The 16,904-nt window shown below is 46.7% G+C and overlaps 1 protein-coding gene across 2 annotated transcripts in view; it reads right to left on the minus strand.

Moving 5' to 3' along the window:
- Asrgl1 (asparaginase like 1) overlaps nt 1–12,912 on the minus strand; it is a 16,069-nt gene extending 3,157 nt beyond the window's left edge. Inside the window, exons 1-5 of one of the 2 annotated variants that reach the window (XM_013029310.1) lie at nt 12,566–12,912; nt 11,603–11,800; nt 1,485–1,627; nt 728–885; nt 56–174 (exon numbers count right to left, since the gene is read on the minus strand). In XM_013029310.1, the coding sequence (XP_012884764.1) occupies nt 56–174; nt 728–885; nt 1,485–1,627; nt 11,603–11,800; nt 12,566–12,605 (658 nt within the window). In that variant the 5' untranslated portion in view covers nt 12,606–12,912. Of the gene's footprint in view, nt 1–55; nt 175–727; nt 886–1,484; nt 1,628–11,602; nt 11,801–12,539 lie in introns of both variants that reach the window. The other variant, XM_013029311.1, reaches the window with a different exon arrangement.
- Nucleotides 12,913–16,904: the final 3,992 nt, after the last annotated feature.

Genomic DNA, 16,904 nt, shown 5'->3' on the forward strand with positions numbered 1-16,904 from the left:
GAGGGGGAGGGGCGGGTTGGTTGATGAAGAGGAGCGGGGCGTCCCTCAGTCCTACCTATACATGGAGAGTCTCCAACTCGGCCAACCATTTTATTCACGATGCCCCCAGTAGAGGTTGCATAGGCCAGGTTTCCTCTGCAGTCCATGGCAACAGCACCCACAGTTCCCAGGTGTCTGTGAGAAATAAACAGAAAGAATGACAGCCAGAAGATGACACTCCACAGGAAACAGCATAGCTTCTCACCACCTTTTAGCTTCCTGTAGTGTACTGTAACATGCATGGACGGAAAACACTTTGAGCCAAACATTCTAGGTTCAAAGAAACCTTTACTTATTATTATTCTGCACAGGAAAGTCCACGAGACTCTAATTAACCAGCAAAAGGCCAGAAGTGGAGGTGTCACTTAGTGATAGAGCACCAGCCCTGAGTGGAAAAAGCTAATAAAGAGCACAAGGCCTTAGGTTCAAGCCCTAGTTTCCCCTCCTCAGCCCCAGAGCATCTAGATAAATGACATGGCCACACCCCTCAATCTTCTCTCAAATCATGTCAACTTACTGGAGTTACGGTCCTACTACTCATGCGAGTCGGGTAAGAAAATGGATGAAATGGAAGAACCAAAAAGAGCAGCTTTTCCATTATTTAGTTTAAAAGACATATGCAATGTAGGAAGGAGGAATCTTCCCAACTTTCCCACATGCCAAGCCGGCAGGATGGTGGGAGACTTACTTTGCACAGTCTGCTTTCTGGGCACCTAGCTCTTCCTTCTCTCTTTCCAGGTGCTTTTTGTTTCTTGTGGTTATAAGTTCTTCTACGGGGATTTGCTGGACTCCCATGTCCTGTGCGAATTTTGCAGCCCCTTGGTCAGTCAGAAAGCAATGAGGTGTCTGTACCAGGAGCAAAAGGGAAAACAGGTTTGTTTAAAAAAAAGTGTTTTGTACTGGCTTGAACTCAGGGCCTGGGTGCTGTCCCTTAGTTTTTTTTGTTTTGTTTTGTTTTGTTTTGTTTTTTACTCAAACTATCACTCAACCATTTGAACCACAGTTTCACTTCTGGCTTTTTTGGTAGTTTAGTGGAGATAAGGGTCTCACAGAGGGCGAGGAAGGTGGCTCAGTGGTAGAGCATTTGCCTAGCAGGCCTGAAGCCCTGATTCCAATCCTCAGTACCACATACATAGAAAAAGCCAAAAGGGGCTTTGTGGCTCAAGTGGTAGTGTGCTAGCCTTGAGCAAAAGAAGCTCAGGGACAGTGCCCAGGCTCTGAGTTCAAGGACCAGCCAAAAAAAAAAAAGAGCCTCACAGATTTTCCTGCCCAGGCTGGCTTTGAATCACAATCCTCCTGAGTAGTTGGGATTACAGGCATGAGCCCCTGGTGCCCAGCTTCTTCTATGCAATTTTATGACAGTGATCTCAAGGGCAGGCCCCTTTCACCGCCGAAGCACAATGGTTAACGGTGAGCCAGGCCAGAGTGGCTTTAGTCCCACATACCTTGTCCATAACCAGCCGAGCGAGCTTCACAGGGTTGGCAATACAGCGCACGGCCGACACTGCTCCTGAAGACAGGTCCTTCCCGTCCATGATACTGGCATCCATCTCAATGTCTCCATTTATGTTCAGCACAGACCCACAACCTACAATAGGGATGAAGGGAGAGAATTAAAAAGGGAGGGAAGGACTAAAGGTGCGGCTCAGTGGCAGAACACCAGCCTAGCAAACGCGAGGCCCTGAGTTTAAATCCCAATACCACCAAAACAAACAAGAAAGCATTAGAAAAAAACATCCGTTTGATCTCACTTCCATTCCTCTTTTATTCTGTTACCAGATCTGACTGGGCACTGGTGTGGGTATGGTTTGTTTCTCAACAGTTCAGGTATGGAAGGAAGCCTGGTGGAGTATTGAAGAGGTGATTAGGTGGAAGAGGATCAATGCTGATCTGGTGGAGTGTGGGAGGGTTTTATAGGGGTGGATCAGGTCCACAATACAGCAGTAGCTTTTTTGTATGTGTGTGCTGGTCATGGGGCTTGGGCACTGTCCCTGACCTTCTTTTTGCTCAAAGCGAGCCACTCTACCACTTGAGACCCAGCTCCACTTCTGGCTCTTTTTGTAGTTTAGTGGAGATAAGAGTCGTACAGACTTTTCTGCCGGTGATCCTCAGATTTCAAACTGTGATCCCCGTATCTCAGTTTCCTGTGCAGTGAGGATTGTGGGTGTGAGCCCTGGCACCCGGCGTGAGAGCAGGACCAGCCTCTCTGGTCTCTTACTTCATCGTAGTCATGTCATGCGTCTGTCACCAGAGGGAGCAGATGGTGGTGCTATGCTCTTGAACCTCCAGAACTGGGAGCTAAATAAACTTCTTTTTAATTGTTTTTGTGTTTGTTTTGTGAGACCCAGAGTCTCACCTATACTAGGTAAGTGCTCCACTACTGAGTTGCACTCAACTCTTTTTTTCTTTATAAAGTATCCTGGTCAGGATACTTTATTGTTACAGCAATACTATGAAGACTGAGACAGTACTCTGTGACCTACTGAAGAAAAGGTAGTAGCCCTTCTTGATCTGGTCTCTCTCCAGTTGCCTGCACCCCAAAACGTGGGGCTTCTCCAAGCTACTATGTGCCTTTGCCAGGCTGCCTACCACAAATGCCTTTTTCCAATTTCCTCTGCTTTGATGCTGCTTAAAAGTCTAGCTATCTCTGAGTATCTATTTTTTTCTGTAAAATGGGTAAGAATGGGCTGGGAATGTGGCTTAGTGGTAGAGTGCTTGCCTAGCATGCATGAAGCCCTGGGTTCGATTCCTCAGTATCACATACCCAGAAAAAGCCAGATGTGGCACAGTGGCTCAAGTGGTAAAGCACTAGCCTTGAGCAAAAAGCAGCTCAGGGACAGTGCCCAGGCTCTGAGTTCAGGCCCCAGGACTGGAACAAAACGGTAAGAACATCTGCTTAATTCTCATAGCCACCTATGAGGCAGATGGATGACAAACACCTGGAGCAGTGCCTGGCTCACAAAGACACCAGTAAGTGTTGGTTGCTTTTTTTTTTAATTTTAATTTTTTGTGAACATATTGTACAGAGGGGGTGTTGGTTGCTTTGATTGTAAGCCAGCTGAACAGGTGGTAAAACCACAAACCCCCTGCACTCCCAATGATCAACTGTCTGTCAGGCCAAGTGTAATGGCCTGTCACTGTCTGTGACAGCCATTTCTCTCTGCGAAGGTAGTCACAGACATTGATGCTTTTTTGAGGTGTCAAGCAAAACCCAACATTGCAGAAGCAATTATTTTATGGATAGGAGAGAGATCATTCAACTGGGAAATTTTAAGAGACTGATAATATAAACAAGATTAGTTTCTTAAAAATATTTTCATGAATCTGAAGAAGCCTAAAAGCAATGTAAACTGCTACCTGGTAGAGACTAGGCCATTCTGGTACTTGGGCATATCACCAGCTTCGCTAGGGTAGAGCAAATGACTAAGGAAACTGACCCCCAGAACTTCATTTGGGTTATGGAAATGTTCTTTGTTGCTAACCCTCCTTTTCTTCCTTTCCTCTTAACCTTCAACTCTTCCCTCCTCCCTTCTCCTCCCTCCATCCTACTTTCCTTTCTTTTTTTGCGATGCTGGGATGGAACACAGAACCTTTGCACATGCTAAGTAAGTGCCCCACAATCACAGAGTCCTAGACTAACCATTATACACACTGTATGAGGCACTCTAGAAGACACTGGGGGAAGAAGCACTAGGAAGTATTCCACAGGCCATGATAAACTTCATGAGTGAGGATTAAATAAAAAGCTTCTGGGGCTGGGAAGGTGGCTCAGTGGTAGAGCGCTTGCCTTGCATGCATGAGGCCCTAGGTTCGATTCCTCAGCACCACATAAGAAAAAAGAAAAAAGCCGGAAGTGGCGCTGTAGCTCAAGTGGTAGTGCACTAGCCTTGAGCTGAAGAGCTGAGGGACAGCGCCCAGGCCCAGAGTTCAGGCCCCACGACCGGACCCAAAAATAAATAAATAAATAAAATAAAAAGCTCCTGACCTAACATCTAGCAAGATGGGAACCTGTTATTGCTCAGATAGTGGTCTGGATGATGATCTTTGTGAAAGGAGAAACAAAAAGCAGTGCTCTGCAAGTGCTTCTGTGTTCAGCTTGGATGTTTCCAGTGGAGCAAGAGCCCAAAGAAAAGCCACATTTCTCCTGAGTTGAGGAGTTGAGAGTGGAGAACTCAGGAAGCCAGAGTGGCTGGAATTTGTGAGGTAGGGTACTTGAGAGGAACATGTTACAGAGAGATGAGAGAGAGAGACAAAGTGGGGGCGGGGAAGCAAATATACTGACCATGCATGTAAGATGTATTGGCCAGTTTTCTGTGAGAATCGTAGACTGGGTAAAAGTGAAAAGTGGTTTATTTAGATCACAGTTCTGGAGGGTTGGGGCATAACACCAAGGTATTGGTGCCAGTAAAGGGCTCAAGGTGGATGGCATCACAAGGCAGGGGGTGTATGAAGAGGGAGTGACTACCTGGCAAGTCAGAAAACCAGAGAACCATGGGGACCAGCAGAAATGCCATGAGAACCCGTCAATCCCTTCCGAGGGCACCGCAATGACCTCTGCCAGTCCTGCCCAGGGCCTCAGGCTTGCCACTTGAGCCTATCCCCAGACCTCCCAGATCCTCTTCTTCTTTCTTTCCTTCCTTCTCTCTCTCTTTTCCTCCTACTTCCCCTTCTTTTCTTCCTCCTCCTCTTCCTTCTTTGTGCTGGTCCTGGGACTTGAATTCAGGGCCTGGGCAATGAGCTTTTTTATTTAAGGCTAGTTTGAGCCACACCTCTACTTCTGGCTCTTTGGTGGTTAAATGGAGATGAGTGTTTTACAGACTTTCCTGCCTGGGCTGGCTCCAAACCATGATCCTCAGATCTCAGCCTCCTGAGTATCCTATACTTATAGGCATGAGTCACTGGTGCCCAGCAGGGGTCTTGCCTCTTAAAAGTCCTCATGTCTTTTGACATTGCCACACTGAGGGCCAACACTTGAGGCAAGAAGAGGAAGAGCCACATAAAGGATGTTGTGAAACCATTTCTGGAGCCCACATGGCTAGGAATGCCTCCAGTTCCTACAGGCTGAAGTACAAGAACTTCACAACTAAATATAGAACTTCTTAATGTGTTTTCTTATTAGTAGGGAGTGGCAGTGGGGCAAAATCAACCCAAGGCTGTTTTAGTCCCATCTAAGAAAGCTTAGAGATAAGTTTCAACTAAATCAAACTGTTTTCTACAAATCTTACTGCTTCCCAGAACAAAGCTCAAGAATAAAGGAATACCAAAATATTCAACACTTGACAGGGCAAAACTCACAGTGTCCCATATCCAATAAGAAATGACGATATAAGTTGGATGCCGGTGGCTTACATCTGTAATCTTAGGTACTCAGAAGGTTGAGATCATAGGATTGCAGTTTGAAGCTAGCCTGGGCAGGAAAGTCTATGAAATTTATCTCCAATTAACCACCTAAAAGCCAGTAGAGCTGTGGCTCGAGTGGTAGAACTCTAGCCTTGACCATAAAACCAGGTGGCCAGGTCCTGAGTTGAAGTCCCAGGACTGGCAGACACATGAAGGAAAGAAAGAAAGAAAGAAAGAAAGAAAGAAAGAAAGAAAGAAAGAAAGAAAGAAAGAAAGAAAGAAAGAAAGAAAGAGAAAGAAAGAAGGAAGAAAGAAAGAAAGAAAGAAGAAAGAAAGAAAGAAAGAAAGGAAGAAAGGAAGAAAGAAAGGAAGGGGGAAAGGAAGAGGGAAAGAAAAAGAGAGAGAGAGGAAGGAAGGAAGGAAGGAAGGGAGGGAGGGAGGGAAGGAGAGAGGGAGGGAGGGAAGAAAAAAAGCAACCACATAAAGAAATAGGAAAAACATGATCCAAAATGAGGAGGAAAAAACAAAAATCAATCAATACTAACAGACTCAGAAATGAGAAAAATGACAGAACAGAAAGATATTGAGACTTTCATTACTATATTTTATATATACCAAAACATACAGTGAAATATCAAAAGGACCCAACTAGAACTACAATTTTAAAAAAAGTCTGCCATGAAAAACCTAGTGGATGGGATTAATATTAGATTAGGTGTTTCAGCACAAAATATTAATGAATTTGAAGAGATACAGGAACAGAACCTACCCTGGCTCAAAACTCCACAAACAAACAGAAAATACAAAAAAAAAAAAAAGGATAGACATTAGATTCTCAGGCATGGTGATACATTCCTATAATCTCAGCATTTGGGAGGGTGAGGATGGAGGATAGTAAGTTTGAGGCTAGCCTAGGCCACACACTGAGATTCTGTCACACAAAAATTTAGAGAATCATTGAGATCAAGGACAATTTCAAGAAGCCAAATATTTATAACTGATCTTTTCAAGAGGAAAGATAAGACAAGAGATGAAAAAAATAAGGAAATAAATTCAAATAATGAATTTGATAAAAATTATGAACTCACAGATCTGAGAAGCTCCATGAACTTCGAGCTAAACAAACATGAAGAAAACTTCACTGAGGCACAAGATTAAACAACTTACAGAGAAGAGAATCTTAAAATCAGACAGAGGAAAAGGATACAGGAAGAAAAGGAAAATGGTTAGAATGACAGCAGATGTTTTACCAGAGCAATGAAAGGCCAAAGAGAGTGGAACAGTGTCTGAAATTTCCCTGAAGGACAAAACCCTGCCATGTTGGAATTTTTCAACAAGTAAAGAAATGAACATCAAGAATTGGGCACTGGTGGCTCACTCCTGTAATCTTAGCTACTCAGGAGGCTGGGAATCATGGTTTGAAGCTAGTCTGGGCAGAAAAGTCTCTGAGACTTTTATCTTTAAAAAACCAGTAAAAAGCTAAAACTGGAGGTGTGCTGAAGTGGTAGAATGCCAGCTTTGAGTGAAAAAGCTGAGTGTCGGAGGCCCTAATTTTAGGCCTCAGTACTAGGCGTGCGCGCGCGCGCGCGCACACACACACACACACACACACACACACACACACATGAAAAATGTACAAAACAAGAAATGCTAAAAGAAGGCCTTCAGGTAAATCAACCTTAGTAGATAATGAACAGGATTTACTTAAAGGAATAAAGTGCATTGAAATAGAAATGATCTAAATAAACACATTTCTCTTTTTATAGGATATTTAAAACTGAATTTTCAAAAATAAAAAGTGACAGCATATTATATAATTTATAACATACACAGAATGAAAACCATGGCAATCACAGCATAAAGGAAGAACAAGTGGCAGAGAAGTAGCTGCTATAAGGTACTTACGTCATACCTGAGGGCAGACTGTGACAAGTTGGAGGTGTATACTACAAACCCTCAATCAGTGAAAAAAACCCACACAAGCTAGTTGGCCAGCAAAGAAATTGAGATAGAACCACACACAGTGCTCAGTTATTCCAAAGAAGGCAGAAAAAAACTGAGAAAGGGATAGGCATGGCGTAGGAAGCAGAGTGCCTGTTTGGCAAGCAAGGGGCTCTAAGTTCAAATCACAGTACTGCTAACACACACACACACACACACACACACACTCACTGAGAGAGAGAGAGGGCAGGCTATCAGAAAAAAGGAGAGCAGACGGAAAATAAATGGCAAGATAATGGATTTATACACAAATTTATCAACATTTACATTCTATGTAAATATTCTAAACACCTCAACTCAAAAGCAGAAATTGTCAATTAGTACACACACTATATTCTGTCCATAAGAAATTTACTTTAAAATACAAATAGGTTAAATATGAAAGAATAGAGAAAAGATATACCAAGATATATCAGTGAAAGTTGAAAGTGTCTATATTAATATTAGATGACAAAGCATACTTCAGCACGAGAAACATGGAATAAGAAGGACATTAAATAAAAATAAAGGGTTGATTCACATACAACTATCTATTCATCAGACATCAGAGTCTCAAGTCAAAGGAAGCAGAAACAGAACTGAAATGAGGAATAGACACTTCACAATTACCTTTTTGTTTTCCAGTCCTGGGACCTGAATTAAGGGCCTAAGTACTATCCCTGAGCTTTTTCCCTCAAGGCTAGTGCCCTACCACTTGAGCCACAGCACCATTACAGGTAGGAGACACTGGCATGTGGCTTTCACAATTACTTTTAAAGACTTCAATACTTCTCTTTAGAAATAGACAGGCTGGGTCTTGTAGTGAGCCACCAGCACCCAGCAAAAGAATATATACATATTTTTTTGTTAGTCATGGGGCTTGAACTCTAGGCCTGGGCGCTGTCCTTGAGCTCTTCAGCTCAAGCCCAGCGCTCTACCACTGAGCCACAATGCCACTTCTGGCTTTTTCTGTTTACATGGGCCTCATGCATGTGGGGCAAGCACTGTCCCGCTGAGCCACCTTCCCAGCCCCAAGAATAAAATTTTTAAGAATAAAATTTTGCAAATAACTCTAGGCTTATTAATTAAACCAATTACATGAAACAGAAACACTGCTGAGACATACAACTGGACAAAGGTCACTCAAAGGAGAAACAGATGGCCTGAATTGTTCATAACTAACAGAAAAATTAATTTAGTACTTAGAAACTTTCCAACAATCAAACAAATGAATGCCCTTCAAACTCAGATGCCTTCCCTAGCAAATTCTATGTAACACTTTGAAGAAATACATCAGTTCCACGGAAGCTCATGAAAAACAGCTGAGTACACACTTTCCATGCCTTCACATGGAGGAAATTCTCTATAAATATGGCTCAGCTCCAGTGGTTTCCAATCTGAGCTGGGCACAGTATTGGACCCCGGTACTCCCAGAGTCTCAGGAGGCTGAGAGAGGAAAACCACTTGTGCCCACGAGTTTGACACCAGTCTCAAGAATCAAGGAGATAGCATTAAGGGGAAAAAATAAAGTCTAGTGTTAAAATCTGAAAGTTCTATTTTTGTCTACCAAGCTAGTTTTTAATTAACTAAGTATTATGCAACAAACTGCAGAAATCAAACGTTAATCCACATTAAAACATGACTAGAAACAGGGACACTGCTTTCTGGAACACTCAGATCAGGTGTCATAAATACTATTTACTAATTGCCCTGGAATTCAGTAACTGCTTGGAGTCAGCGTTTGGTATAGAGTTCCTACATAGCTTTTCTAGAGATTACAGCAGAGGCCCCTGGGAATAATACTGTTTGCTCATACTGACTTTAGCTGGAAAAAGCCAAGGGAAAAACAGAGCCAAGGTAGAGGGTATGCTGTGGTTGAGTTCTGGCCATTTCTGGCTCTAAATCCTCCTTTTCAGTGTTACTTCATCTCCCTTAGACAGCTGCAAACCAGAGGGCACACACTTAGAAAGCAGGCTTTGAGGAACAGAGCAAAAGAAATGAGAACTGGCGAGTGGTGAAATTCCCCAGCCTGTACCTGTTCAGTTCCTATGGAGGGACCACCTGTTAAGTCTATGGAATGAGAGCCCAGGCAAAGTGGGGCTGTTAGTCAAAAGATTCCACAGATACAGCAGGCTGCTGCTGCTCCCCCTGCTGGCTACTTGGGTTCTCATCTGGGAAATTTGGTCTCCCCCAACAGCCACCTTAGGGCACTGTTAGGTCTCATCCTGGGGCCAGGCAGCCTGCGTGATGTAGGAAGCTTTTCTGAGTGCTGAGAGGAGTCAAGGAGACAGAACCAAATCTTCAGGAAAGATCTGATGATTCATTGGTTAAAATTTCCTGAAATTCTTTTCCCTGACAGATGTTGAGTGGGAGGTTATAATTCCAAGAAGTCTTTTAATCCTGAGATCTTAGCTTTTCTATTTGAGAATAAAGAGGAAATCAATGTCTTTCAGCAGGTTGGGTGGTCTTTTGGTTCCTTAGTGTTTTCATCTGAGAAATAAGCATGATAAGTGCACTTAATTCACAGATTATAGTACAGATGTTCAATGCATTCATCAGGCATAATTCTGAAGTCACTGCCTGGCATACAGTAAGTAACCATATGGTGATGATTCTAAAAAGAATGGGTGGATTGAAACACAGAATACACACCATGACTTCATTCGTAGGAAATTCTAGAGTGCAAGCTAATGTATTGTGCCAGGTGAACGTCAGCAGACGCCTTGTGCTAAGCGAGAAGGAACTGTGGCGAATTCCCTCACACTCCAAACTGTTTTTACTTCTGATCCAATGTGTGTAGGTTCTCTCTCCAATCCCCACCAGCAGATCCCAACAGAGCGCCCATCATCCGCCGAGCGTTAGATCCTGGAGGTTAGGGGTTCAGTCCCCAAAATTTGCCCCTGCAGAGCCAGGCGCCAGTGGTTGTAATCCTAGTTACTCAGGAGGCTGAGATCTGAGGATGGCAGTTTAAAGCCACCCAGGATAGGAAGGTCTGTAAAACTTTTATCTCCAATAAACTACTCAGAGAAAGCTGGAAGTGGAGCTGTGGTTCGAACAGTAGAGCACTTGTCTTCAGGAAAAGCAGCTCAGCCCAGGGTTTCAAGCCCCAGGACAGGGGGAAAAAAAGAAAAGAAAGAAAAGCCTCTCCTGCTTTCTAGGCCAATCACAAGCTTCTGCTACACACTGGAGGTTCCCTAGCCTCCTTCTTGGCTTAATTTTTTTCTTTTGTCACTCCTGGGTCTTGAACTCAGCCTGGGTGCTGTCCCTGAGCTCTTCAGCTCAAGAAAAGTGCTCTACCACTTGAGCCACAGCACCACTGCTGGTTTTCTGGTGGTTAATTGGAGATAAGAGTCTCACACACTGGCTTTAAATGGTCATCCTCAGAGCTCAGCCTCCTGAGTAGCTAGGATTATAGGCGTCAGTCACTGGAACCGGGCTACTTAATTTCTTAGAGCACCTCAGGGAAACAGGTTGATCTGTCTGTTATACAAAGGATAGGCTAAATGATGCAGATGAATAGCCTGCAAGATATATAGGGTAGTCAGGGGGCAATGGCTCATGCCTGTAATCTCAGGTACTCAGGAGGATCTCAGCCAGTTTGAAGCCAACCCTGGCAGAGAAGTCTGTGAGACTCCATCTCCAATTAGCCTGCAAAATATGGGACTGGAGGTACAGCTCAAGTGGTAAAGTACCACTTGAGAGAGTACCATCCATGAACAAGAAATGGAATTGAGTGCAGGAGGCCCTGAACTGCAGTCCCAGTACTTGAGCATGTGTGTGTGTGTATGTGCATGGGTGCACATACACACACACACACACACACACACACTCACACTCATTCTTTCTCTCTCTCAAAACAATTTGAGTTGGGTGCTGGTAGCTCACACCTATAATTCTAACTAATTGGGAGGCTGAGATCTGAGAATCATGGTGAAGAACCAACAGGGGCAGGAAAGTCTGTGAGGCTCTGATCTCCCATTAAGCACTAGAAAACCGGAAGTGGAGCTGTGGCTCCAAGTGGTAGAGCTCAGGTGGGTTCAAGACCCATGACCAACAAAAACAAGAGCAACAACAAACAAACACAGAACCTGATCAGCTTAGAAAGAGAAACAAAACTCGCGTCCACCCCCATTCCCTCCCCCACTAGCATATTTAGTTTGACCTCAAAGCCAAACTTGGAGGCACCGTCCCGCCAGGAGTCCCGCGGGGAGCGCTGGGCGCCCGGCGGCGGCAGGAGCTTTACCTGCGTTGAACTCGGGGTCGTTTTCCAGGATGGCCACGGCGCATTCCACGGCGTCCACGGCGCTGCCCCCGTCCCTGAGGATCTTGTAGCCCATCTTGGCGGCGCGGATGATGCCCTGGCGCACGCGCTCCTTGCGCTCCGAGGAGAAGTTGCTGGCTCCGCCACCGTGGACCACGACCACAGGTTTCATGACCGTGCCTGGGCATTGAGGGGAGGTGTCAAGACCCTTCAGCCCTGACCGGGCGCGGGAGGGCCCAGGGGGTCCCCGAGGGTCACGGGATGGGGGTACAGGGTGGGGGGCCGGGGGAGGGGCGGGGGGCGGGAAGGGGTCGGGGGATAGGAGGTGCAGGGGCCGGGGTTAGGAGGACAGGGTTCAGGGGGTGCAGGAGTTGCAGGCCTCAGCGAGCTGGCTCGGTGTGCACGACTGGATTTAGTTTCAGGCCTTTTCTGGAGGCCGGTGGGGAGGGACCGGCTGGGTTCCAGCTCTGTGCACGCACGCGATCCGGGGCCTCCAGCTCCCCTCCAGGCTCCCCGCCGCCCTCCCTCCCTCCCGTCCCCTAGCCTGGGCGCCTGCCAGCCCGCGTGCACACACACTCGTGTGTGTGTGTGTGTGTGTGTGTGTGTATGGGGAGGGAGGTTGTGGGACTCGGCATCCTCGATCCCCCTCGCAAGGCTGCACGGCGGCCTCAGTTTCCCCGGAGAAGCGCGGGCCTGGTGGGGGATGGCGCCCCCGGCTCCAAGTTGAGCCTCAGTTTCTCCAAAGAGGAGCGTGCTTCCCGATCGCCGAGGGCCGGACGTCCCCGCGGCCCCTCTCCCCGCCTCGACCCCCGCGGCCCCGAGGCAGTGGCTCCCACCCTCGGTCGGAAGGTCCTAGTTCTGTCCCTGCTCATTTCGTTCACGCCCCGGGCACCGCGAACGGCTGCTGCTCAGGACTTACGGAGGACCGCGGCGGGAGGTGAGCACCGGGTGTCCGTGGCCCCGGCGGGAGGTGAGCACCGGGCATCTGTGGCCAAGGCGGGAGGTGAGCACCGGGTGTCTGTGGCCACGGCGGGAGGTGAACAGCGGATGTCAGTGGCCCCGGACCGAAATGAATACCGGGTGTCCGCGGCGCCGAACGGAGGTGAATACCGGACCTCAGTGGCCCCGGCGGGAATTGAGTACCGGGTGTCCGTGGCGCCGGCGGGAATTGAGTACCGGGTGTCCGTGGCGCCGGCGGGAGGTGAATACCGGGTGTCCGTGGCGCCGGACCGAAATGAACACCGGGTGTCCGTGGCGGGGGCGGGAGATGAACACCGGGTGTCCGTGGCGGCGGCGGGAGATGAACACCGGGTGTCCGTGGCGGCGGCGGGAGATGAACACCGGGTGTCCGTGGTGCCGGTGGGAGATGAACAGCGGCTGTCAGTGGCCCCGGCGGGAGGGGCACACCGGGTGTCCGTGCTGCCAAGCCGTCCAGCCAGCTTGGAAGCCGCCGCGTCCAGCCTGCAGCGAGGCCGGCTCCACAAACCGCTGGGCCAGCGACCGCTGGGGGCACAACGGTTCCGCGCCTGCGCACGAGGGCGGGGCTGCGCCGCAGCTGAGGTCCGCACAAACCCCGCCCCCGGGCCCACCCGCCTGCTCCCCCCGCCCGCGCTGAAGGCCACGCCCCTCGCGTCTGGCCTCGCCCCCAGAACGGCTCGGTCTCCTGCTCAGGCTTCCGTCCAGTCATAGGCCCCGCCTACGCTGGTAGTCGGCTCCGCCCCTCGGCCTGGCCCTGCCCCTGCTCGGATCCAACCTGGGCTCCTCCCAGAACCCGGATGACTCTGGTCTTCCACCCAGTCCAGCACCTCAGCAGCAGCGGGGAGGTTTCTCCTCCTGTTAGGTTTGGAGGATGGTGGGGAAAGCACTCAGTGGTTTTGTAATTGCACCTCGAAATGCAACGCAACACTCCCCTGGGGATTGCGAGCTACTCTGCATTAAAAAGCTCTCCCCTTTACTCCTCCTCCTTTACCCTTCATCTTTTGCAAATAACAGAATGATGAACTGTAAAACCATCTGTAATTGTCACACCTGTAATCCTACAACTCAGGATGTTGAGATCTGAGGATTTCAGTTTGAAGCCAGCCCAGGCAGGAAGCCCTTTGAGATTCTTTAAGTGGAGCAGTGCTCAAGTGGTAGAACGCTAGCCTAAAGCTCATGAACATGGCCTAGGCCCAGCGTTCATGGTGCACACACCAATCTGAAATTGGCCTGATTCTGTGTGTAGGGCTGATAATCCCAGCTTACTTCTATCTCTGAGCTGCAGGATCTAAATCCCTACACTCTTAAGCTTCTGTACTTCAGATGACATTCCACCTCCCCCCGTTCCTTAAAGACTTGACAACAGAGGAACACAGTCTCGGAAACCAATGCGTATTATTTGTTCACCGGAGCTGTCTTAGTAGGCAAAGGGAATGGCTCTTTACATTTCTGCTCAGTAAGATAGCTAAGATACTGGGTTAGCGATGTGGACTGAAGGATGCCTTACTCCAAAAAATACTTTTTTGAGTCACAAATTTATTTTTTCATAGCTTTTAGTTTTTTTTTTTTTTGGTGATTTGTGGGGCTTGAACTCTGGGCCTGGGCACTGTCCCTCAGCTCTTCAGCTCAAGGCTAGCTCTCTACCACGTGAGCCACAGCACCACTTCTGGTTTTCTGGTGCTTTATTGGAGATCAGAGTCTCTCAATCTCCGGAGCAGGTAGGATTACAGGCATGAGCTACCAGCGACTGGTTCTTCTCTCTCTCTCTCTCTCTTTTTTTAAATGTATGGTTATTGCTAAGGTGATGTCTAGAGGGGCTACATGTCAGGTAATGAGTACATTTCTTCTTTTTGATGAGTACATATAATTCAGTCCATGCTCCTGGGCAAGGAGGACATACCAACCCTGCCTGGTCAATCATAGCATTCTATATAATTGGCGATAATAATTGGTTAGAAAGCTGGGGATGTGACCCACGCATGGCCTATGTGATAACTCCTTTAGAAATGAAGTTTGGACAATAGAAGAAATAAGTTTTGTCCACTACAACTGAGGCTATTTGGGACTGTTGATGGTCATCTTTTGTACCCTGTGGAGAGAACATTTGAAGAATGAAATTATATGGTCAAAAAAAGTTAACTTTCTCCAAAGTAATATCTGGCCTTTATCCTTGGCTCCTTGAAGATGGTGCCTAAACCCTTGGGAAGTTTATTAAAAAGGACCATGCCACCAGGGGTTGGGAATGTGGCTTCGTGGTAGACTGCTTGCCTAGCATGCATGAAGCCCTGGGTTCACTTTCTCAGCACCACATAAACAGAAAAATCCAGAAGTGGCGCTGTGGCTCAAGTGGTAGAGTGCCAACCCTGAGCAAAGAAGCTCATGGACAATGCCCCAGGACAGGCAAAAAAAGGGACCATGCCAGATGGTCTAACAACAGGATTGTAAAAAGAAAAACCTTTGAGCAGACACAGAGGTAGGATCTCTGTGACAGTCTCTGGAGGTAGAGATTGAAGAGATTCCTTTACAAGCCAAGAAAGCCAAAGATTGAAACACCTAGGGGAGGCTCAATAGAACCAAAGAAGGGTCTTCTGCTAGAGCTGTCGAGAAAGAACAGCCCTAATGACACCCTGATTTGGACTCCCAGCCTCCAGAACTGGGGAGCTGGAGGAGGGGCAGAGGGTGGGTGGGAATCTTTTACTTCTTATGTAATTCTTTGGCCAAATCAAAGAACTCAATTAATACAAGTGCTGATTAGCAATAGAAAACCATAAAGTTTTACTCAATGAACAAGAGAGTGAAGCTTGAAGGCATGAATAATCAAAGCATGCTGCTTTCATATTTTAGACAAACAAGAGTAAGCCACAGGAAAAATGGATGTCTTATCTGAACCTGTGTACTAAATTCTGGGGAGGTTACTCTGCAGATGGCTTATTTAGGTTCTTTGCAAGTCCCAATTACCAGTGCCTGATGATCAAGACAACTTTCCAGCCTAGGTATTGAAACCAGCTAAAAGCCTGGGCATGTAGCCACCTCTTAAACTCCTTAAGGTTTCCGAAGAAATGGAAGGTCAGAGTTGGCAGGCATGGTTTCTGTGCCCACAACTATGGCCATGGACTGAGAACTTAAATCTGAGATGGTATCTGGTAGCTATTTGTGGACCAGGGGTTACACAGGTACGTTGTGTTCTTGGAAGAACAGTAAACTGAACTTGGCAGCTCATGCCTGTTCCTGTTCCTGTCAAACAGCCAAGATAAGAAAGTTCCCCTAAGTCTCACTTTACCATTCAGATCTGACCAATGAATGGTGAACTGAAGTAAAATCTGAATAGTCTGGGCTAAGTTCTTCCTGAGGCTTACATCCCTCATTTGCATAGTGGAGCAGAGTGGATGCTGGGAAGAAAAGTGTTTACTGTAGAAGCCAGCTTCTTGCTTCATTCCTTCTCAGAATACTTTTGTTTTCTACCAAAGGCTGCCTCTCCTGGGTTTGCCAAGTAGTTGTTGAAATAAAGACTCTCTTTTTGTATTGATTTTTTCCTTTTTGTTGTTGTTGACAGATTTAGTGTTCTTCTTTCCAAATTTTTATTATAAAGTGAAAATTACTTATGTTGGACCTTTTTCCTTCTGCTCTCTGGTTATGCTGCTGGTGGCTTAGGAAATTAATCCTAGGACTAGTCTTTCTACTTTTGGCTAGCACCTGTAACAGCTTACCAAACCCTTTATTTATGTATTTATATCTTTGTGTGTGCCATTACCCGGGCTTGAATTAGGGCCTGAGCACTGTCCCTGAGCATTGTTTTGCTCAAATATGGTGCTCTATCATTAGAGCTACAACTTCACTTCAGGCTTTTTTGGTGGATAATTGGAGATAAGAGTCTCATGGATTTTCCTGGCTTCTAACCTTTCTCCTTAGATTTCAGCCTCTTTGAGGAGCTAAGAGAGTGCCCAGCTCCAAATCTTTGTATTTGAGACATTTTTTTTTTTTACATTTTGTCTTACCACAGTTAGCATTAGATCTGTCCTAGAAAATGGTGCCTCTCCTCCCCAGCCCTGGCCCTCATCTCTCTGCCATACACAACAGATCTGTGGCCTGATCTAGTGGGTCTCAGACTTTTTGTAGGATCAGAATCAGCTGGAGTTAAAAGTCTAGCTTTGTGGCTCCTAGTCACAGACTTTCCCATTCATCAGGTGGTTGTGAACACATTCAATCTGAGATTGGCACTACCTTCTTCCTGGGAACCAGAATAGCTGGGTAGGAGGTTGGGAAACTTGTTTACTTTTAGTTCTCTTGCAAGTGTCTGATGAATGAT

Source organism: Dipodomys ordii, unplaced genomic scaffold (genome assembly GCF_000151885.1).
Source record: "Dipodomys ordii isolate 6190 unplaced genomic scaffold, Dord_2.0 Scaffold117, whole genome shotgun sequence".
In the NCBI taxonomy this organism is placed as follows: Eukaryota; Metazoa; Chordata; class Mammalia; order Rodentia; family Heteromyidae; genus Dipodomys; species Dipodomys ordii.